This window comes from Euleptes europaea, chromosome 5 (assembly GCF_029931775.1).
Source record: "Euleptes europaea isolate rEulEur1 chromosome 5, rEulEur1.hap1, whole genome shotgun sequence".
Taxonomy (NCBI): Eukaryota; Metazoa; Chordata; class Lepidosauria; order Squamata; family Sphaerodactylidae; genus Euleptes; species Euleptes europaea.
Window position 1 is genome coordinate 10,233,595 of NC_079316.1, and position 23,029 is coordinate 10,256,623.

Sequence of the window (23,029 nt, forward strand, 5' to 3'; positions counted from 1 at the left end):
TGGGATTTTCCATCCCCTCCTCATACCCATCCTCTCTTGCTGCCATATTCTTTCTTCTGCCCCATATAACCCCATAACTCCTTGGATATCACCCAAAAAAGAAGACGTAAACCCCTTTCCCACCATGTATCAGAGCACCAATGCCCCCAGGGTGGTGTAGTGGTTAAGAGTGGTGGTTTGGAGCAATGGAGTCTGATCTGGAGAACCAGGTTTGATTCCCCACCTCTCCACATGAACGGCCGAGGCTAATCTGGAGAAATGGGTTTGTTTCCCCACTCCTACACACGAAGCCAGCTGGGTGACCTTGGGCTAGTCACAGCTCTCTCTGAACTCTCTCAGCCTGACCTACCTCATAGGGTGTCTGTTGTGGGGAAGGGAAGGTGATTGTAAGCAGGTTTGATTCTTAAGTGGTAGAGAAAGTCGGCATATAAAAACCAACTCTTCTTCCAAGAAAAACACAGATTTCCCCTCACATGGCTAAGATTCCCCATCCTGTCTCTCACAAAGAATTAGGATGCAAGCTACTCACTCCCAGATAATGAGGAATTGGGGTGGGGGGGAGCCCATCTCCTCCCTCCCATGCAGATTATGAGGAGAGTTTTGTTTCGTTTGCAGTGTGCCATGTAAGGAACGGATTTTATATTGCTATTTTATGCCCAATGTAGTCCTTGCATAGCCTGCTAACTGATTATCAAATTTCAGCAAACGTCCAGAATTTTGGTGGGTGCCAGCATTCGCACGAGAAGAAGAGTTGGTTTTTATATGCCGACTTTCTCTACCACTTAAGGGAGACTCAAACCGGCTTACAATCACCTTCCCTTCCCCACGACAGACACCCTGTGAGGTAGTTGGGGCTGAGAGAGTGTGACTTGCCCAAGATCACCCAGCTGGCTTTGTGTGGAGGAGTGGGGAAACAAATCCAGTTCACCAGATTAGCGTCCACCGCTCATGTGGAGGAGTGGGGAATCCAACCCGGTTCTCCAGATCAGACTCCACCGCTCTTAACCACTACACCACGCTGGAAATCACAGTTGAATTTCCTGACTGTCTGCCTGAGGGCCAAACTATACAGTACGGCAGCCACAGTCGTGACCCGTAGGCCGCTGATGCCATTTTACAGGAAAATATAGCTGTTAAAAATTGCCACAAGGGCCCTATCCTGATCTGGCCCATGGTGTGGTGGCAGCAGGCAATCTTGTTCCTTCCCCAAGTGTCTTTTCAAGTGTGAAAAGAGCCCCTTCCACAGCTGTGGGATCGGGCCCTTCCAGCAATTTTTAAAAGGCTACATTTCCCTCTAATATGGTGTTGGCAGCCGAATATTTGTGAAAGATATCCATTTGCATATCAAGTGTAGATGTCTTGCAGTATTTTCTGGCCTGTCCCTTCAGCTTTTGACATTCACAAAACGTCTCAGGGTTTTTTCAGCCTTCACTACATTTCAACAGGGTTCTACTGGCCTCTGTTTAAAACCCACAGAGAATTGAACCTTGTTATGTGGAGAGATTATAGGTGATTTACCATATTACTACATTTGTCATATATGCCTGCAGGGTAGTACCATAACTGAAAGGAATATTTTGGGCCAGAGAAAGAAGAAAGCAAATTATTTATTCTTCCCATTACATTGCCTTTTCTAGTCATAAAAACATAAAAAAGGCCCTGCTGGATCAGACCAAGGCCCATCAGGTCCAGCAGTCTGTTCACACAGTGGCCAACCAGGTGCCTCCAGGAAACCCAAAAACAAGATGACCGCAGCAACATTCTCCTGCCTGTGTTCCACAGCACCTAATATAATAGGCATGCTCATCTGATCCTGGAGAGAATAGTTTTGCATCATGACTAGTATCTATTTTGACTAGTAGTCATGAATACCCCTTTCCTCCATGAGCATGTCCACTCCCCTCTTAAAACCTTCCAAGTTGGCAGCCATCGCCACATCCTGGGGCAGGGAATTCCACCATTTAACTCTGCATTGTGTGAAGAAATACTTCTTTTTATCAGTTTTGAATCTCTCACCCTCCAGCTTCCACACAGATGACCCCGCGTTCTAGTTATTACGAGAGAGGGAGAAAAGTTTCTCCCTGTCCACTCTCTCCCTACCATACATAATTTTATAGACCTCTATCACGTCTCCCCTTAACCGCCTCCTTTCCAAGGCAAACAGCCCTAAGCATTTTAACCGTTCCTCATAGAGTGTTATTTCATGGATGGAAATAACAGGTTTTTGGATCGATGCAATATGGGGAGTTCCATGACAATTTCTTCTTACTCCCACAACTTAGAGTCAGTAACTGACAGACGGTGTTAATACATGAATGGATTTCGACCCTGTCTGTGCATACAAGTGCTTATGTGAATGTACGCCTGCGGAGTCAAACGGGCAGGGGTCATACTCCATTTTTAAAGCAGCCCCCTTGTATTTTCCTCCCTGCTTCCTAGACCAGTGAAATAAGATCTCTTGTCAGGGTGAGAATAACAGAAGTCCTGGAGCTCAATAAATATATTAATGACTCCTGTGTTCCCAGGACCTGAAGGGAGAAGAGAATCACAAGGTGAAAACCCCTGAATGTGTTTATTCATTACTGACTGCCTCACAGCTGCCTGCATAAAATATGTGGAGACCAGATGGGCCCTGTTTACTTTGTTAGGCTAAATGTAAAGGGTACTGTTGATTAAAAAAAAAGAAAAGCTGCTGGAGCCTTTGTGATAAGTCCTTAGTAAACAGTTCAACGGAGCTCTAGCGGGCCAGTGTCGGGGCAAATAATGGGGACACAGTCACTGGATGTTAAGCACAGGTTCTTGAGAAGGCGTCGGGAGGCGAGGTCTTTCTTCAGTGCCCCCCCCCCCCATGGTTTCCTGTGGCTTGTTTGAAGCATGAGGGGCTCAGAGCATGGAAGGGAAAGCTTTTTAACCCATCCTTGAGATGTTTAACCCCAACACGTGTTGTGGCATTGCATTCCTATTTGAACGTCATGTCCTAGACAGCAGCTGCATGTGCATTCTAAGTCAACCCTCTTTCGTGGCGATTAGAAACCTACTACAAGCCCATTTACAACGTTCTCTCTTTCCACGTGTGCACGCAGTACGCGAGTGAAGTGCCGAAGCACTTAAATGGCATATCTGGCCCTTGAGAGCAGGCAAGTTGGAATCCGTAGCTGGGGTCTGGAAGCACTATTACCAAATCTGACCTCAATGGCTCAGGCTAGCATGATCTCATTAGATCTCAGAAGCTAAGCAGGGTCGGCCCTAGTTAGTAGAAGAGGTAAGTCTTTTTATTAGTAGAGAAAGAAGTAGAAAAGGCTAGCAGAAAAAGAAGCAAGTCTTTTTATTGAATAGCTTCAATGTGATATATGTAATATATGTGTATATGCAAGTATTACAAAGTCTTAAAAGCAGAAACAATGTATACAAGAATGCAAGCAATATGTGTATCGTGTGTGCTGATATGATGAGTATACCTAAAATGGCTTTGTCTGCTGTTTCTTTATGTACTCATTTTTTACTTATGATTTGGGGGCATTCAGTTATAACATTCCATGCTCGGTGGGGGGCGGGTTACTGGATTAAAGTTTAAGAAGAACGAGGCAAAGGTTTCATTGACCGATCTACCAATTAACAGCATGCAGCCTTAATTTTAATTTCTTTCAGTGTCCTTTTTTTGGTATTATTAGATTTTCTAGCTTCCATTCGTGCTTTGTATTTTACATTCCCCTTTTCCCTTTCCAGTACTTCTGAATTCACTCCCCCCCTTTCCTATACTGTGGATTATAAATCTAATGTTGAGGTCCATCCAGAAGTCTTACTCCTGGCCTGATGGTTTCAGAGGGCAGCCGTGTTGGTCTTCAATAGACGATCCAGATTCGAGTTCAGTAGCACCTCAGAGACCAACAACATTTTCAGGGTATACGCTCCCAAAAGTCAAAGTTTATAGCCCAAATATCTTGTTGGTCTCTAAGGTGCTACTGGACTCGAATCTGGCTCCCAGCTTGACCACTGGTATTCTTGATGACACTGTTTTTTCATCAATGCAGTGAACTTAACAAAACTGCCACCACCAACCCATCTGTTTCAACAAGTCACCATTTGTGTTACGACTAGAAGCACAAACATTGGCTCTAAGTATATTCAGGGCTGAGAAGTTTCCCCTTTCCACAATATCTGTTTGTTTTTCCATGCCATCTTTCACATGAGTAGCAGCTGGCCAGAAGCCTGCCTATGTAGCCAGTACTACGTAAGCATACATATATCAGGTCACCTGGAGGCATGGGCCTTTTATGCGCGGGAGGTTTTGCCTTATGTTTGCCGCTCTCTAGATGCACATTTTCCCCATCCGAATTCTCAAAACTCTGAATGGGGACTCATTGTTGGGTTTTAAGAACTGGGATGGGGAAAATGTGCATCTAGAGAGTGGCAAATTCAAGGCCAAATCTCCCATGCTTAACTGGCCCTCAATCATCCTCTTGTCCTTTTGAGGTGTGGATAAAACCCAGACATTCTATGAGACCACAAGGGTGGCCTCCTTCTAGAAGACAAACTCTGTTGTCCCCACCACCCCCGGTACGCCACCCACAGGGGTTACCAGAGTGACTTTTTGGCACACATGGATGGGCAAATGGTACAGAGTAACTACGATGAGAAAAGAGACTAGAATATTTGCTCTGTGATTAATTATTAACGGCAATAAATCTTGAGATGGGGAAAGCATTGAGTGCAAAATCCATGCAACATGGCACCCTCTTGTAGGACTGCCAGCTCCAGGTTTGGAAATTCCTGAAGATTTGGGGAGTAGAGTGTGGGGAGGGTTGGATTTGGAGAGGGGGGATTTCGGTGGAGTATAATGCCATGGTTGTGTAGTGCTTAAGAGAGGCAGACTCTAATCTGGAGAACCGGGTTCAATTCCCCACACCTCCACCTCTGAATATCTCTTGCCTTGAAAACCAGGGTTGCCATAAGTCGGCTGTGACTTGACAGCACTTTCCACCACCTTCCAAAGCAGCCATTTTCTCTGGGGAAAATGATCTCTGTCACCTGGAGATCAGTTGTAATCCCAGGAGATCTCCAGCTACAACCCGGAGGTTGCAACTCACTCTCCAGTCAGGAAAGTCAGCCCAGTTCCGACCACACATGTGTTCACAACTTCTCTCTGTGTTTTCATTGTGGATGCAACACTGAGAGCAGACCCAGTTTACCACATCTACTGTATATATCCAGGTAGTTTGACCACATGAATGTTCCTTTGCCTGAACTTCTCCTTCTTCAAAACTATGACTTGTCACTACTTGGAGTATGGTCTGGCCTCCTGTGATAAAGTGCCCCTGTTGATTAGGGTTGCCAGGTCCCTCTTCACTACTGGCGGGAGGTTTTGGGGGTGGAGCTTGAGGAGGGCAGAGTTTGGGGAAGGGAGGGACTTCAATGCCATATTCAATGGCCAAAGCCGCCATTTTCTCCAGGTGAACTGATCTCTATCGGGTGGAGATCAGTTGTAATAGCAGATCTCCAGCTAGTACCTGGAGATTGGCAACCCTGCTGTTGATATTGCCTTCCTGGTACAAGGCCTCTTGCTGTCTTTGCTCCTCCTGCACTAATTCAGTAAGACTGGGAGGCCAAGGTCACATGGGAGGAGCATGTGTGCTACCTCCCCACATCAGCATTCCCACCCTAGGAACTGGGGCAGATGCATTGTGGGTTCCTCCCAGTTGGCCTAAATCTTTGGTGTAAAACGAACCAAAAAGGAGGGGACATGACTCAGTGGTAGAGCATCTGCTTGGCATGCAGAAGGACCCAAGTCCAATCCCTGGCATCTCCAGTAAGAATCAGGTTGTAGGTGGCATGAAGGACCCCAGCCTGAGAGACCCTGGAGAGCTGCTGCCAATCTGAGTAGACGGTACTGACTTTGATGGACCAAGGGTCTGATTCAGTATAAGGCAGCTTCATGTGTTCAACATCTAAACGGAACCCAAAGTTGTGCTTCATAAATCACAAGTTAAATAAATCACATTTACCTGTATTTTAAATGGATCCTGATAGAATTTGTTGTGGATCGTTACTAATTCAAAAATTGCTTACTTGTTCAGTACATACTCTGGTGTCTGGGCCACAATTCTCAGAACTCATAAGTATACATTAGAAAGAAACCCCTTCCAAGAACAGTTCCTAGATTCCCCCCTGGCCTGGCATCATAATGTGATACTGGCTCAGCACATCCTTAAGCCCAGTGAGTAATGTGCCGATCCTCATGCTGATTGATTTGTTTCTAGTCCAAATGCGCCAGTGGAACCAATACACTACTGTTAACGCAAGGCCAGCCAGAAAAGCTCAAAATCCTCTGTGATAACAGGTGGTACCTTTGTTTGGCGTAGGGTTGCCAGGTCCCACCGGCAGGAGGTTTTTGGGGCAGAGCCTGAGGAGGGCAGGGTTTGGGGAGGGATGTCACTGCCATAGAGTGCAGTGGCCATTTTCTCCGGGGGAACTGATCTCTATTGGATGGAGATCAGTTGTAATAGCAGGAGATCTCCAGCTAGTACCTGGAGGTTGGCAGCCCTAGTTGGGCATTGAGGTTTTCGGTTGCTGTTGGTGGATAAGCAAGTATCTAAGAGCACTCTAATTGGATCACTGTAATGCAAGTCTATTGTACAACACCTCCTGGCTATATATGGATGAAGCTTCAGGATGGACATATCCAGGGTTCCATTCCAGCACTTTCACTGGGCCCTGAGTACCTTTTGAAAGAAATCCGCAATCACCGGGTATTTAGAGCATGCACGCAGTTCTCAACAGAGAGACTGGTGTGTGTTGTCACAATTCTGATTCAGGCTGATTAGGGTTGCCAACCTCCAGGTAGTAGTAATAAGTATAACAATAGAGAGTATAGGTACCAAATATGTTGCAGGTAAATAACAAAATAGTAGTACCTGTAATAATATGTGTATATATTCAAAACATAAATCTCTGTTGGTTTATACTGTATAAATCAATAATTTTTCTAATAGTGTATACTTGTGTTAAACATTGGAAATCTATATACTGTATAACCAACAGCGATTTATATTTGAATATATACGCATATATATTTTATATTTTAGGGGAGGGGCTGTGGCTCAGTGGTAAAGCATCTGCTTGGCATGCAGAAGGTCCTAGGTTCAATCCCCGGCATCTCCAGTTAAAGGGACTGGGCAAGTAGGTGATGTGAAAGACCTCAGCCTGAGACCCTGGAAAACAGCTGCCAGTATGAGTAGACAATACTGACTTTGCTGGACCGAGGGCCTGATTCATTATAAGGCAGCTTCATGTGTTCATGTGTATTATAGGTACTACTATTTTGTTATTAGCCTCCAGGTAGCGGCTGGAGATCTCCCACTGTTACAGCTGATCTCCACGTGACAGAGATCAGTTCTCCTTGAGAAAATGACTGCTTTGGAAGGTGGACTCTATGGCACTGTACCCTGCTGAGGTCCCTCCCCAAACCCTGCCCTCCCCAGGCTGCACCCTCCAAAATCTCCAAGTATTTTCCAACCTAGAGCTGGCAACCCTACTGCCCTGAAGATGTGCTGATGGCTAGAAATAAGCACAGCTGGCGACCAGAGGCAATGAGGTAGTAAGCCTTTACTCTTAACCAGAGAAGCTTACAGGGTCTGAGTTGAATGGCCGCTGCAGTGCTGGCTCAGAGCATCACACAGGCCACTCAGATTGGTTTGCCCCTGGGCTGTTTAAACTTCCCAATTATAGATCAAAAGTGATCATTCATTCACAGTCGCTTATTTTCCTCTGGGCTAAACAACAAAGCTTCTACTTTCCAGAAAAACCTCCTTTCTGGCTCATGGGCCAGCAAAACAAATAATGAAACAACTACTTGACCACGCAGTGATCCAAGTAGCCTAGATCTGGCAAGGAAAATTAGCCCCCTTTTCAAAAGTAGGTTCAAAACATTTAAATCCTCAGTAGAGTAGATCTTGGGACTCCTCATGTCTCCTGAAGTTAGTATTCCTTTTCCTTCTCCATGGATCTGGCTTCCTGACTTGGCTTTTTTCTTGCTTCTTCTCGTCTCCACAGCTGCAGGTGGTGGGACTTAGGAGTTCTACCTGAAGATCATGCCAGGTTTGTACTGCCTGCCCACCTGGACTGCCCTCCCTTTGAAGAGCTCGTGTGTGAAGGCCTGTGCCAATGGGTATTCCCTGGGATTCACGGCCTACCTTACTTACGTCAACTTGGAGCACGAGCCGGTAGAAGGTGAGAGCTTCTCCGAGTGACACTGGTGGACTGTGCTTGCATGGACGGTAGACGATGTTCCTGGTTTTAAAAAGGTGTTGCAGTAGATCTTTATCCCTTTCTTCTACTGCTTCAGATCTCTAGCTCATGTAGACATAATTTATAATACAAAGATCAGCTGTTATTCTCAACTCTTTTCTGGGAAGTCTTCCTCACTGAATAGACCAGCTGAAAGCAAACACATCTGTTCAGCAGTGCCTTTTAGCATTGGTAGTAGAAAAGAGCAAGAGTCCAGTAGCACCTTAAAGACTAACAAAATTTCTGGCAGGGTATGAGCTTTCGTGAGCCACAGCTCACTTCTTCCTGCCAGATACCTGAAGAAGTGAGCTGTGGCTCACAAAAGCTTATACCCTGCCAGAAATTTTGTTAGTCTTTAAGGTGCTACTGGACTCTTGCTCTTTTCTACTGCCAGTGACAGACTAACATGGCTACCCATTGTGCTCTTTTAGCATTGGTGTAATTAAGATGAGGGATGTGGAACAGTATAGTATATATAGCTCAACCCTGTCAGATCTCAGAAGCTAAGCAGGGTCAGTACTTGGTAGAGAGACCACCAAGGATGGCTCTGCAGAGGAAGGCAATGGCCAACCACCTCTGCTTCACACTTGCCTTGAAAGCCCCTTGCTGGGGGCTCCATAAGTTGGCTACGTCTTGATGGTCCTTTGCACCCACACACGGAGGAATATAATTTTGTGGATTAAGATGGAGTATGGCTTCGTGGTTGAAGCTGCTGTGAGTGATTTCTTCCATCGTTCACTGCTGCAACAGTTACAAGAAGGAAGCACATTGGCTCTGGGGCGCAGGATGGGCAAGGCGAACGCGAGGGTGAACTGTTTGTTGGGAATTAAGATGGTTTCTATTGCACAGGAGTGTTTGTCTATCCGCTGGAGGAGTCGGAGGTGGTGGCCAGCTTTGAAGCTGTGACGGGAAGCAGAACCTTCACCTTCCAGATCCAGAACCGGCACAAGGCAGAGGATTGCTGCCTTGACTGTAGCTCCACTTCGAACCAGCCTCTCTGCTGTACCAATGGTAAGTGGCCGTTACTCCTCTTTTGCAATGTATTGACCTCAGCACAGGCGACAGTAATGGCCACAGAGGGCTTGAATCAAAGCTGAGACTCAATCTAAACAGCTTGTTCTTTGGGGAGGGAGTAGAAGGGTTGCTTTGGGATAAGGTTCCTCTGCTTTTGTTGTGTGATGAAATTAGCTGTTCCCCCATCCCAAGAGCACTATCCCAACAGTTCAAAATACACTCCACTAAAGAGCTTGACTGGCTTTGGACTTTAGGATGTAAACTACGTTGTGGAGGTTTGGTTCAAGTCTTGGCTCAGCTATGGACTTTTCTACCCACAAAGCATGGCCTTAGCCAAGCCGCTGTTTTTCAGCACAATACTGGCCTATCCTGCTGGAAGCCCTGACCTGGACTTCCCAGGCTAGCCTGATCTCATCAGATCTCAAAAGGTAAACAAGGTCGGCCCTGGTTAGTACTTGGATGGGAGACCACCGAGGAAGTCCAGGGTGGCTATGCAGAGGCAGGCAATGGCAAAACCACCTCTGCTTGTCTCTTGCCTTGAAAACCCTGCGGGGTCACCATAAGTCAGCTGTCACTTGAGGGCACTTTCCACCACCTGCCCTGACCTGGATAGGCCAGGCTGGCCCTATCTTGTCAGATCTCAGAAGCTCAGCAGGGTCACATGAACACATGAAGCTGCCTTATACTGAATCAAACCCTCGGTCCATCAAAGTCAGTATTGTCAACTCAGACCAGCAGCGGCTCTCCAGGGACTCAGGCAGAGAAGGGTCTTTCACATCACCTACTTTCCTGGTCCCTTTAACTGGAGATGCCGGGGATTGAACCTGGGACCTTCTGCATGCCAAGCAGATGGTCTACCACTGAGCCACAGCCCCTCCTGTCAGCCCTGGGTAGTAAGCGGAAGGGAGACCACTGAGGAAGTCCAGAGTTGCTACGCAGAGGCAGGTGATTGCAAACCACCTCTGTTTGTCTCTTGCCTGGAAAATCCTACGAGGTCGCCATAAATCAGCCATGACTTGACAGAACTTTCCGCCACCGTCCTGCATGCTGTCATTAGGATTACCAAGGTGATAATTGTGAAATGCGCCGAGTTGCTAAGAAAAGTGCTATGCTGTGCAAATAGTCTTCCGTGTCTCGCTGGAATTTCTAGACAGCTCATTGATGTTACTGATTGCATTTTATATCCCATCTGTTCTGCAGACTCTTGGCAAGCAGTGAGGTGAGTTAGCCATGAATAGTCACTGTGGCCACCCCGTGATCTTTATGACAATTGCAAACCCATCAGTATATGCCAGTCCACTTTTGTGCGTATCAGGCTGGCTATCGTGATTTCATTTCATTGCACCCCACTCTAAAAAGGCTTAGTTTCTAGGTTTGCTTTTGCGCCAACAGATGTGGCCATCTGATCCCTTTTCTTATTCTTTTCCAAGATCCCAAGCTGGGGTGTGGGTCACCAACCTAATTCATAACCAAATAAAGTGGACTGGCTTATGTTGTGCTTTCTTACAAAGCAAACTAAGTATCTCCAGATGGTCGGACCAGAACCAACGGATTGAAATTAAATCCAAAGAGTTTCCATCTAGACATTAGGAAGAATTTTGTAGCAGTTAGAGCGGTTCCTCAGTGGAACAGGCTTCCTCGGGAAGTGGTAAGCTCTCCTTCCCTAGAGGTTTTTAAGCAGAGGCTAGATGGCCATCTGCCAGCAATGCTGATTCTATGACCTTAGGCAGATGATGAGAGGGAGGGAATCTTGGCCATCTTCTGGGCATGGAGTAGGGGGTAACTGGGGGTGTGGGCAGGAGGTAGTTGTGAAATTCCTGCATTGTGCAGGGGGTTGGACTAGATGACCCTAGTGGTCCCTTCCAGCTCTATGATTCCATGATTCTATGTGATGGTATACCCACCAATCTTCAGGCCTAGGGTTGCCAGCTTTGGGTTGAGAAATTCCTGGAGATTTGGGGGGGTGAGCCTGGGAAGGATGGGGGTTAAGGAGGGGAGGCCCCTCAGTGGGGTATCACACCATAGAGTCCACCCTCCAAAGCCGCCATTTTTCTCCTGGGGAACTGATATCTGGAGTCTGAGAGATCTCCAGGGCCCACCTGGAGGTTAGCAACCCTACTCAGGTATGAAGCTCTAGTTCTAGGATGGCTAGTCAGGTGCCCCGAGGGAAAAATCCATATAGATGGTTAAAATACACACTACCTCTTAATTGTAATTGCCGTTCTTTCACCTTTTTCTTTTTACCATGCAGTTAGGGGTGGATCTTTTGGTAAACAGTAGACTCTGTTTGTTCTTGGAGGCCATTAGGATCCTGTGAAATAACTCCCATTTTTCCAAGTGTGGGCTGTAAAATAGCTAACGCTACAGAACCTGAGAAAGCCGCTGCCTAGCTTATGCCTTTGGTTTTATGTTATTTATATTTGTTTCCATAACCTAGCCTTTCTAACTCATTTTAGTTTACAAGCAGGCTAATGTCTGATAAGGAACCCGAACACAAGATAAATGGTAACTTATAACTGTTTTTTCCCCATTATGGGTAAAAACAGCTAGAGATTATCTTTGGTAGGAAAATTGTGGGAGGGAAATAGACCTTCTTCTGCCCTGCTTCCCAACCCTCTGTAGATGCATTCTGCTTATATTTCCCAACTATTTGTTTTTAAACTCACATTAGCCCTGCCCTAAAATGGTGCATCCCAGAGACAAGTTTGCAACCGATGACACCAGGTTAGCAAGAACTACATCTGAACTAGGAGGCACATCCAAGGGGTTCCAGTCCCAATGCAATTTCATCAGCCCTTCCTGTTTCATTAGAATATGACCACTTGGGTGGCAACCAAGGCCAGATAAACAGGGTTTCTGCAGAGGTGTTGGGATAGAGCTGTTCTTCCATATGTATCATGGTCTTGCCACCCAAATGGTGGCTGTCACGTGGGAACAGGTAGAAGGGCTGTATGTCACTGTCGTCTTTTCTTGGCGGTCTGGGTAATTCATGGGGAGGTATGGCTTCAAGAGAGCCAGTGTGGTGTAGTGGTTAAGAGCCGTGGTTTGGAGTGGTAGACTCTGATCTGGAGAACCAGATTTGATTCCCCACTCCTCCACTAGAGCACCGGACGCTAATCTGGTGAACTGGGTTGTTTTCCCCACTCCTACACACAAAGCCAGCTGGGTGACTTTGAGCTAGTCACAGCTCTTAGAGCTCTTTCAGCCCCACCTACTTCACAGGGTGTCTGTTGTGGGGAGGGGAAGGGAAGGTGATTGTAAGCCAGTTTGATTCTCCCTTAAGTGATAGAGAAACTCAGCATATAAAAACCAAGTCTCCTCCTCCTCCTCTTCTTCTTCTTCGCACAGAGATTTAGGAGCCTCCCATTTGTGTAAATAATTTAACATTTAAATTGTTTTTGAGAACATGCCTTGAGGGCAGAAGGCACTTCTTGACTTTCTCTCTTCTACCTAGGTCACCTGATCCTTGACGAAGACTTGGCTCGTTCCATGTTCATCATGAGCACCGGCCCTGTCGGGCCCTCCGAAACTGTGACAGTGGTCTTCAGCAGCAGCCAGGAGTTGGCAACCCTGCCAAACGGTGCCCTGCGTGTCGCCTTCCCCTCTGTGCTCACGCCCTTCGTTTTATCTCTCCCCGAAAGTGAAAGTGAGGCAGGAGGCTTGTGTGACGACAGGTTGGCCCTATGGTGATTTTCATGGCTTTCTCGGAGTCTATGCCATATGGGGGGAGTGGAGAGGACTGAGGAGGCCGCAGGAGCTGCTGCTGCTGCTCACCCCTACAGGCTCTCCGTTTGCAGCCCAGCACAACCTAATCAAACCCTTGTAGGACACTCTTCCCAGGATGGTCTCCCACATTCTGCCTTGATTTTGTTTCACCATGGGCGTTGCTTAAAGTTGGTTATCTAGCAAATAACTGGAGATGAGCAGAAATCATTTGGAAGAGTCTCCCCATAAGGATAGTTTCAGAGGGTAGCCATGTTGGTCTGCAGTAGAACAGCTAGATTCGAGTCCAGTAGCACCTTAGAGACCAACAAGATTTTCGGGGTATGAGCTTTTGAAAGGCAAAGCTTAGAGAGCGGTGGACTCTGATCTGGAGAACCGGGTTCGATTTCCTACTCCTCCGCATGAGCAGCGGAGGCGAATCTGGGGAACTGGATTTGTTTCCCCACTCCTACACATGAAGCCAGCTGGGTGACCTTGGGCTAGTCACAGCTCTCTCAGCCCCATCTACCTCACAGGGTGTCTGTTGTGGGGAGCGGAAAGGAAGGTGATTGTAAGCCAGTTTGATTCTTTCTTAAGTGGTAGAGAAAGTCGGCATATAAAAACCAACTCTTCTTCTTCTTCATTAGATATAAATAGGAATGGAGATCCTACTATAAGGACTTGTGTGTGTGTGTGTTAAGTGCCGTCAAGTCGCAGCCGACTTATAGCGACCCCTTTTTGGGGTTTTCATGGCAAGAGACTAGCAGAGGTGGTTTGCCAGTGCCTTCCTCTGCACAGCAACCCTGGTATTCCTTGCTGGTCTCCCATCCAAATACTAACCAGGGCTGACCCTGCTTAGCTTCTGAGATCTGACGAGATCAGGCTAGCCTGGGCCATCCAGGTCAGGTACTATAAGGACTTAGGGTTCTCCATTCCTACTTCTATCTGACAAAGGGCGCTTTGTCACTCCAAAGCTCATGCCCTGAAAATCTTGTTGGTCTCGAAGGTGCTGCTGGACACCGATCTAGTTGTAAAAAAGAGCAAGAGTCTAGTAGCACCTTAAAGACTAACAAAATTCCTGGCAGGGTATGAGCTTTCATGAGTCACAGCTCACTTCTTCAGATACAGCTAGAATGATACAGTTTCAGATACAGCTAGAATTCGTAATCGAATCTAGTTGTTCCTTTCAGGAGGCTTTTAAGGATTTGGAGGAGAGCAGAGATGACAAAGGTTTTGGAATGTGTCTATGAACATGTTTAGCTCAGAGTAGAGATGGAGTTGCTCATTTTTACTGTCATTTTTATGTTGGCCAATGAGCTGAAGAGCCAAAAAAAATAGCTCCCATGCCTTTTGCAGAAATTCTGGATCAAAAGTCCAGGCAGCAGCTAGCTTTATTCAGTTTATTCAGCCTAGGGAGGTTTGACTCTTGATTGGCCATTTCGGCATGGCTAATCTTGTGTCTCTTTGCCACAGTGGAAGCAGGAACCCCATCTTGTAAACCTGCAGACTAGTGCTTAATATACCATGCAGGTATACCTCATTCTCTTGAGGAGTAGTTTACGTCACCCAAAAGTGGTATGCTGAGAATGTGGATTTGAATGGAATTGTGCACAGTTCATCATGGGGGCAAAACAGTTGTGAAATTACCACAAAAATGTCCCTGACTCACTACTCAGTTCACATTTACCATGGTTTTGCAAAGCTGTTGAAAACAAGCCCTTTAACGCTGAAGCAGAACAATCCCTTGCTATTTCCTTGTTAATTGATCTTTTAAATGTTCTTATAAAAATAGAACTCCTCCTCCAAAAAATAGTGGCCGTTCCATGCTGTTGTCTCTCTGGGATACAATCATATAGCTCAGCAGAACAATGGGGTTTTCTTTAAGCTTATAGTGAGATTTCCCCTCTCTTTTTTTTTAAGGTTTCATTCTAAGGCTGCGTTTGCATTTTCCCAACCAAGCCTGGAATTAAAATCCATGCAATAACATCCTTGCATGCCTTGGTCTGGGTAGCCAATATATCCCATGTTGCATAATGGATTGTTTTCAGATCTGTCAAGATAAGGTCACATATCAAGTTGAGCCCTACCCTTGTACATGCCAGGTAGATCTAATATGTGATTTCTCTCTGTTCTGCTTCAGTTCCACCAGCTGTTTTAGATCCAGCGGGCTGAAGAGCGAGCAGTCTTTCCTCCTGCCACCCAAAGACACTGATATCTTCAAGGGGGACGTTTACAATCCTTTCCCCTATGAGTTCAGTTTTGAAATGCTGGTTAAGGGACCCTGTTTGCTGGCAGGTATTTGTCTATAGCATATGTTCTCCCCTCTTCTGTTTTTTGAAGGGTCATGCTATTGGTAAGGCCAAATCTGCAACCCTGTAGTATGCATGCATAGAAATGCCTTTTCTGCATAGATCTTCCTTCTGTTCCTAGCAGCCCACACCACCAAAAAGGGAACTGGTCAAGTACCAGCACTGCTTAACTGGGCTTCTGGTCCAAAGGCTGGCTACCCTGCTAGAATTTGGTCCAAAAGCAAGGGGAAATGTCTCCTTCAGTCCAGTTTGGAGTTTCCAATGCTTCACATATTTTGTTGTAGATAAAGAAAATGAATCAAATGTGGCATGATAAAAGTTTAGAAAATTGCTAGTAAATACAGATTTCCTTTTACAAGTGCAGATATATTCATGGCTTCTGCTAATGATTCTCCCACCTCCATTCCCCAGTCCAAGAACGATTGTAGTTCATGATGGGGAAGTACCACCTTTCCATCCACACTAGCTCTGACTTTCTTTCAAGTCACCTACACGATAGAAGCCCTGACCTAGATGAAGAAGACGAAGAAGAAAAGTTGGTTTTTATATGCTGACTTTCTCTACCACTTAAGGATCAAACTGGCTTACAATCACCTTCCCTTCCCCTCCCCACAACAGACACCCTGTGAGGTAGGTGGGGCTGAGAGAGTTTAGAGAGAACTGTGACTAGCCCAAGATCACCCAGCTGGCTTCATGTGGAGGAGTGGGGAAACCAACCTGGTTCACCAGATTAGCATCCTCCACTCATGTGGAGAAGAGGGGAATCAAACCTAGTTCTCCAGGTTAGAGTCCACCGCTCCAAACCACCACTCTTAACCGCTATACCATGCTGGCTCTCAAGCTAGCCCGATCTCAGAGCTTGCAAGCTAAGCAGGGTCAGCCCTGGTAAGTACTTGGATGAGAGACCACCGAGGAAGTTCAGAGTTGCTACACAGAAGCAGGCAATGGCAAACCACCTCTGTTCGTCTTTTGCCTTGAAAACCCTACAGGGTTGCGATATGTTGGCTATGAGTTGACATCACTTTATGTGCATGAAGATAAAAATGGTGTCTTGGCACAGGAAGGAAACAGCAAGCAGGCTCCCAGCTGCTGAGGGAATTGAGAGTCTTGTAGCTTTAGCAGCACGAGGGGTAGAATCCTCTCTGAACCAGGGGCTGAGGGATACAATGTGAGTGCCAGCATTTGCTTCTGCCATCTTTGCATGTGCCATGCTGGTGGATGAGAGAGTATAAATTACAGCCTCACTAATGTAGTTCAGCCTAAGGCTCCTGCAATGTATTTTCAGTTGGTGGTAATTGAGTGTAATAGTATTGTTGCAATATTAGTACACTTGATAGTTTTGTACGTGTGTAGCAGGCAGAGATATTAAATGAAATATAGGAGCCTGCATTTGTGGATGGGAGGAAAGGTGACATAGTATCACTAGGGATGCCAGCCTCCAGGTGGGATTTAGGGATCTCCCAGAATTGCAGCTCATCTCTGGACTACAGAGCTCAGTTCTCCTGGAGAAAATGGATGCTTTGGAAGGTGGACTTTATGGCATTGTACCCCACTGAGGTCTCTGTCCTCCCCAGGCTCCATCCTCAAATCTCCAGGAGTTTCTCATCCTGGATCTGGCAATCCTACCCTCACCCCCACCAGGGGGGACCTGGCAACCCTAGGTATCACCCCGTCTTGTCAGATCTCGGAAGCTAAGCAGGGTTGGTACTTGGATGGGACATCACAAAGGAAGGCTCTGCAAAGGAAGACAATGGCCAACCACCTCTTCTTGTTCCTTGCCTTGAAAGCCTCTTGCTGGGATTGCCCTCTGTTGCTATTTGACAGCACATACATACCTATGTACATTTGTGGATGGAACATTCAGTTCACCTCGCACCTAATCCAGTAGCTGGCTGATTAATGGTGTAAATATACTAGGCCCAGTCTCTCAACCCTCATCAATCCAAGTCAGAAGAGATGGACTTTGTTCACTTCTGCCTTTTTCCCCCTTTGCATCCTTGAGGTCAGAAAATATGATGCTAGGGCAATGGAAGATAATGTTTTATACTAAGGAGGGCCAAAGGAAGCGGTGGTGAATAAAACCGTTCCAGAATTGCTTCGCACGATTAGCTGCAGCAGGCGAAGGTTTTATAGAGAAGCTTACTGAAACGAGATGACCATTTATTCTTGAAGAGCGATGGAAGAATTGAAATCATTTTAAAAGAAAGTATCTTTTATAAAAAAGCTTTATTTTGCTGATCCTATCATTTTATCTATGACAGATGGATGTGGGAGAGAACTGGAGAAAGGGAGGTGGAAGCAACTCTGTAGAGCCCGGAGCATATGCTTGAGCCAAACATGGGAATTAATCCCATTAGGACTTGGCTGAAGTCCCATCCCTCTTTAAGAGGCTGCACTTCAGACCTCTCTGCACTCTAGTCTAGTAAAAATATTTTGCCGTGCTGAGGAATAGCTTCCGTGTCAGAAATAAAAATTGGATGATGAATATTATCTCCCTCAACGAAAGGTCCAACATCTGCATTTTGCATAAAGCTGCTTGGCTAGTATGGTCTGTTGTGAACCATCTTTATAAGCTTTTATAAATTTAAGAATGTAAGAAGAATCCTGCTGGATCAGAGTAGTCGTCCGTCTAGTTCAGCATCCTGTCTCACACAGTAGCCAATCAGTTGTTCTGAAGGGCCAAACAAAGATGGCACAGAGGCCGAGAGTTGGTATTCAGAAGTTTACTGCCTCTGTACATAGAGGCAGCAAAGTCACCATGTCTAGTAGCCACTGATGGACCTGTCCTCCATGAATCTGTCTAACCCAGCATGGTATAGTGGTTAAAGAGTGATGGACTCTAATCTGGAGAACCAGGTTTGATTCCCCACACCTCTACATGAGCGGCAGACTCTAATCTGGTAAATCAAGTTTGTTTCCTCACTCGTACACTTGAAGCCTGCTGGGTGACCTTGGGCTATTCACAGTTCTCTCCGAACTATCTCAGCCCCACCTACCTCACAAAGTGTCTGTTGTGGGGAGAGGAGGGGGGATTGTAAGCCAGTTTGAGGCTCCTTAAAGGTAGGGAAAATCAAGGTATAAAAACTAACTCTTCTAACTCTCTTTTAAAACTATTGATGCTTGTGGTCATTATTACCACTACTGGCAGTGAATTCCAGTGGACTTCAATGCCATAGAGTCCAATTGCCAAAGCAGCAATTTTCTCCAGGTGAACTGATCTCTAGCAGCTGGAGATCAGTTGTAATAGCGGGAGATCTCCAACTAATACCTGGAGGTTGGCAACCCTATTTATTGGTGACCACTGAAGAAGGCCTAGGTGGCCGAAATGCATCCGGTCTTTTGTGGCTTATTGTGTAGTTCATGTTCAATCAACTTCGTATGAAATCTGCTGGTAGTCCCTGGCCCCACAACCATCCATCTGTCCTTGACTAAGGCCAGGGCATTTTCTCCTCTGGCACCAGCCTGGTGGAACTCTCTGTCGAATGAGCCTTCTCTCTTCTTTAATTATCTCCTGCAGGATTGGAAAGCCCATCCCATGCCCTTCAAGCAGATGCCAACCCTTATGCCAGCTCTGCCTCAACTATTTGCATCACCTTGGCAGAGAAACACAAGTGTGACCGGAACCTGGAAATTATCCTGTATCCTTGTGGTAAGAAAGGCCTTTTTGAGCTGGAAAACGGTGTGGTTTCTTTACGTTGGCAGGTGGAAGTAGCTTGGGAGAATGAGCCCCATAATATCACATGAAGCTGCCTTATACTGATTCAGACCTTGGTCCATCCAAGTCAGTATTGTTTACTCAGACTGGCAGTGGCTCTCCAGGGTCTCAGGCAGAAGTCTTCCTCATCACCTACTTGCCTAGTCCCTTTAACTGGAGATGCTGGGGATTGAACCTGGGACCTTCTGCATGCCAAGCAGATGCTCTACCACTGAGCCACAGCCACCTTTGTTTGTCCCTTGCCTTGAACCCAGACCGTTCTGATTTTCTTGTGCATCTTTTCAATTTTGTCCCTCAAGAACCTCACCACCCACACCTCGTCATTGAAGACGGCGCCATGACTTACCAAGAATATGAGGCTTCCATAAGGAACCGTCGGGACTACGCACGGATTGCCAAAAAAGACAATGATGGGGAGAGACAGGTGACAGCTAGGAAGGGGAACTCTGGGCTTTTCCTCATTTGTAAATTCCTGTTTCTTTGGGGTGTGGGGAGTCCAGTTCTGCACTTCTGTGTTTTGGGAGAGCCAGAGTGGCATAGTGGTTAAGAGCAGTGGTTTGGAGCAGTGGACTCTAATCTGGAGAACCAGGTTTCATTCCCCACTCCTCCACATGAGCGGTGGAGGCTGATCTGGTGAACCAGGTTGGCTTCCCCACTCCTACACATGAAGCCAGCTGGGTGACCTTGGACTAGTCACAGCTCTCTTAGATCTCTCTCAGCCCCACCTACATTACGGGGTGTCTGTTGTGGGGAGGGGAAGGGAAGGTGATTGTAAGCCGGTTTGATTCTTCCTTAAGTGGTAGAGAAAGTTGGCATATAAAAACCATATTCTTCTTCTTCTCCTTCTCCTCCTCCCTCTAGTGGTCAATTCAAGGGCATGATTTATAAAAGACAAAAGGAAGCACTTTCCTCTACAATGTCTATGTAACTTACACCATTCACCACCAAAATATGTGGTGATGGGTACTAGTGTGGATGGTTTTTAAAAGGAGTGGACAAATCCAATGAACACAAGAAACAATTACCGGTAATAGAAAACAATTAATAAATTAATGGTTATTCTTAACAACAAGTTAACAGAACCTCCATGTTCAGAAGCAGTATACCTCTGGATCCTGGAGATGTCCGTCAGAAGAGAGATAGCACCTTCATTCTTTGCCCATTAGCATCTTAGATTTATCTGGTTAGCTGTTGTTAGAATCAAAACAATGAACAAAATGCAGTCTTGGTAGGGTTGCCAGCCTCCAGCTGACATCCGGAGATGTCCTGCTATTACAGTTGATCTCCAGAAAGCTAAAACAAGTTCCTGTGGAGAAAATGGCTGGTTTGGAGGGTGGATTCTATGGCATTGTACCATGCTGAGGTCCCTCTCCTCCCCAAACCCCATCTTCCTCCGGTTCCAACCCCCCGAAATTCCAGATATTGCCCAACCCAGAGCTGGCAACCCTAATTCTTGGTATGATCTAGGAAAGCAGTTCTTATGAGGCCAAATTGCCAAAAACTCTTGCTACACTTTAATTGCACCTAAACCATGAAGGTATCAAAGGATAAGCGGAAGAACATGCCGAGTTTCAGCCTCTCTCTTGTTCCTAGGTGACCTTTGTTCAGAAGAGGTTCCACAAAGACATCTTCCACAATCCTGTCCTTATGCTGAATTTCTGCCCTGAGGTGGGCAGCACCTCCACTGATTTCCAGACTGTGACGCGGGAAATGCTCTTCCTCATAGACCGAAGTGGAAGCATGTGTGGCTCCAGCATTGATGGAATCAAGGTAAACACACGAGGATGGTCATCTAAGGAAACCTGACCTTAAAGAATATTACAGGAGCAAAATAGATAAACGAGGTGGTTGTGGCTCAATGGCAGAGCATCTGCTTGTCATGCAGAAGGTCCCAGGTTCAATCCCAGGCATCTCCAGTTAAAGGGACTAGGCAAGCAGGTGATGTGAAAGACCTCCGCCTGAGACCCTGGAGAGCCGCTGCCAGTCTGAGTTGCCAATATTGACCTTGATGGACTGATGGTCTGATTCAGTATAATTAAAACCCATGTTAGCCTGCACACATTTACAGAAATAAATAAATACATACATACATATACAAACAATTCAAACCCAACCAGGCATGTGTATAGGTTGTAAAATCTATTACCAGTTACTCAAACATCTGGTCAGATTGGTTCTAGTTGTAATACTGGTTAGTATATGTCTCTCATATACAGTACTATGTGTGCAGGTATCAACCTAGTAGAGCAGGGGGTTGTTGTTTTTCCCTTTTACCCAACCTCTGGTACCCAGCTTGTTTTTAGGTTGGGTCTTAGTCCCCTCTTTTTTCTTCCACTACTGATTCAGTATAAGACAGCTTCATGTGGCCTCTACAATTGTGCAAAAAAAAAATATTCGGTAAATTTTGGGTTCGGGTTTATTGGGCCTGATTTTGTTCAGGAAACCTGAAATAAGCCGAATACCCATACTGGTAAATATGGGCATTCGACCCTAGGGCGTCATTTTGCAAGGTAGGGCCCCCAAATTCGCAGTGTAGCTTGAAGCGACTCTCCTTGCACGAACCCCAACGTTTGGTGAAGATTGGGTCAGGGGTCCGATTTTATGGGGTTTGGAAGGGGTGACATTGAATTCCCTCCTCTCACCAAACCCCACGCTCCTCAGGCTCTGCCCCCAAAACCTCCCGGCGGTGGTAATGAGGGACCTGGCAACCCTACCTTACTGAGTCCTTTTTTTTACTAAGTCAGACTATTACGAATGGAAATTTTTTTTAAAAACCATATGATTAATTGCTGATGGCATATGGGTTTTGGAAATATAAATAATTTCATATTGAAATAACTTAATAGAGACTATGTATGGGCCTGGACTGGGTTCAGCTCCATGCCCCTGCCCTGGAAAATTGAGAAGTCTACAGCCCTAGTATTACACTACTGTGTCAGTCAGTAAAATCACGGGATCTGTGACTCTAGTACAACTGCATTACACAGCACTCTCAGTTACAATAGAAGAAAAAGCTGGAATGAAAAACTGGCATTTTCTAACAGGCAAAACATTGGGTGCAGGGAAAGTGTAATGCCTCTGCAGACTAAGTAAGAAAGTCTAGATTTGTATCTAGTAGCACCTTAGAGGCCAACAAGATTTTCAGGGTATGAGCTTTTGAGAATCAAAGCTGCCTTTGTCAGATTGACTCTTGAAAGTTCATATCCCGAAAATCTTGTTGGTTTCTACGGTGCTACTGGACAGGTAAAAGGTAAAGGATTGGGTCATTACTGACCCATGGGGTGACATCACATCACAACGTTTACTAGGCAGACCATGTTTGAGAGCCAGTGAGGTGTACTGATTAAGAGTGGTGGTTTGGAGCCGTGGACTAGATTTATTTCCCCACTCCTACACATGAAGCCAGCTGGGTGACCTTGGGCTAGTCACACTTTCTCAGCCCCACCTACCTCACAGGTTGTCTGTTGTGGGGAAGGGAAGGGAAGGAGATTGTAAGCCAGTTTGATTCTTCCTTAAGTGGTAGAGAAAGTATATAAAAACCAGCTCTGCTTCTGCTTCTTCTGCTTTTATGGGAGGGTTTGCCAGTGCCTTCCCCAGTCATCTACGCTTTGCCTCCAGCAAGCTGGGTACTCATTTTACCAACCTCAAAAGGATGGAAGGCTGAGTCAACCTTGAGCTGGCTACCTGAAACCGATTTCCATCGGGATCGAACTCAGGCCATGGACTGGACCCCAGGAAATTTATTACAGCTTGAAACTGTTTCACAAAGCGTTCGAAAGACCAGAGGGTTGTGAGATCTGGCCTCATGAGAGAAGCCTTTTATACTTTGTGGTCTCTAATATTGACTTTTTTTGTTCTTCCTCCTGTGCAGGATGCTTTGTTGGTGGCCATAAAGAGCCTTCCTTCCAACACCTTGCTAAATATTGCTGGCTTTGGCTCCAACATCAAGCCCCTCTTCAAAACCAGCAAGCCTTGCAACAGCGTGAGTGTGCTCTGTACTGCTACT

The 23,029-nt window shown here is 46.0% G+C and overlaps 1 protein-coding gene across 1 annotated transcript in view; it reads left to right on the top strand.

Moving 5' to 3' along the window:
- The window catches only part of VWA5B2 (von Willebrand factor A domain containing 5B2), a 69,138-nt gene that overhangs the window by 21,558 nt on the left and 24,551 nt on the right, over nucleotides 1-23,029 (top strand). The window contains exons 2-9 of the mRNA XM_056849991.1: nucleotides 8,050-8,226; nucleotides 9,133-9,294; nucleotides 12,752-12,983; nucleotides 15,140-15,294; nucleotides 18,826-18,957; nucleotides 19,323-19,447; nucleotides 20,617-20,793; nucleotides 22,895-23,005. Coding sequence (XP_056705969.1) covers nucleotides 8,088-8,226; nucleotides 9,133-9,294; nucleotides 12,752-12,983; nucleotides 15,140-15,294; nucleotides 18,826-18,957; nucleotides 19,323-19,447; nucleotides 20,617-20,793; nucleotides 22,895-23,005 — 1,233 coding nt within the window. The 5' untranslated portion in view covers nucleotides 8,050-8,087. The remainder of the gene's footprint in view (nucleotides 1-8,049; nucleotides 8,227-9,132; nucleotides 9,295-12,751; nucleotides 12,984-15,139; nucleotides 15,295-18,825; nucleotides 18,958-19,322; nucleotides 19,448-20,616; nucleotides 20,794-22,894; nucleotides 23,006-23,029) is intronic.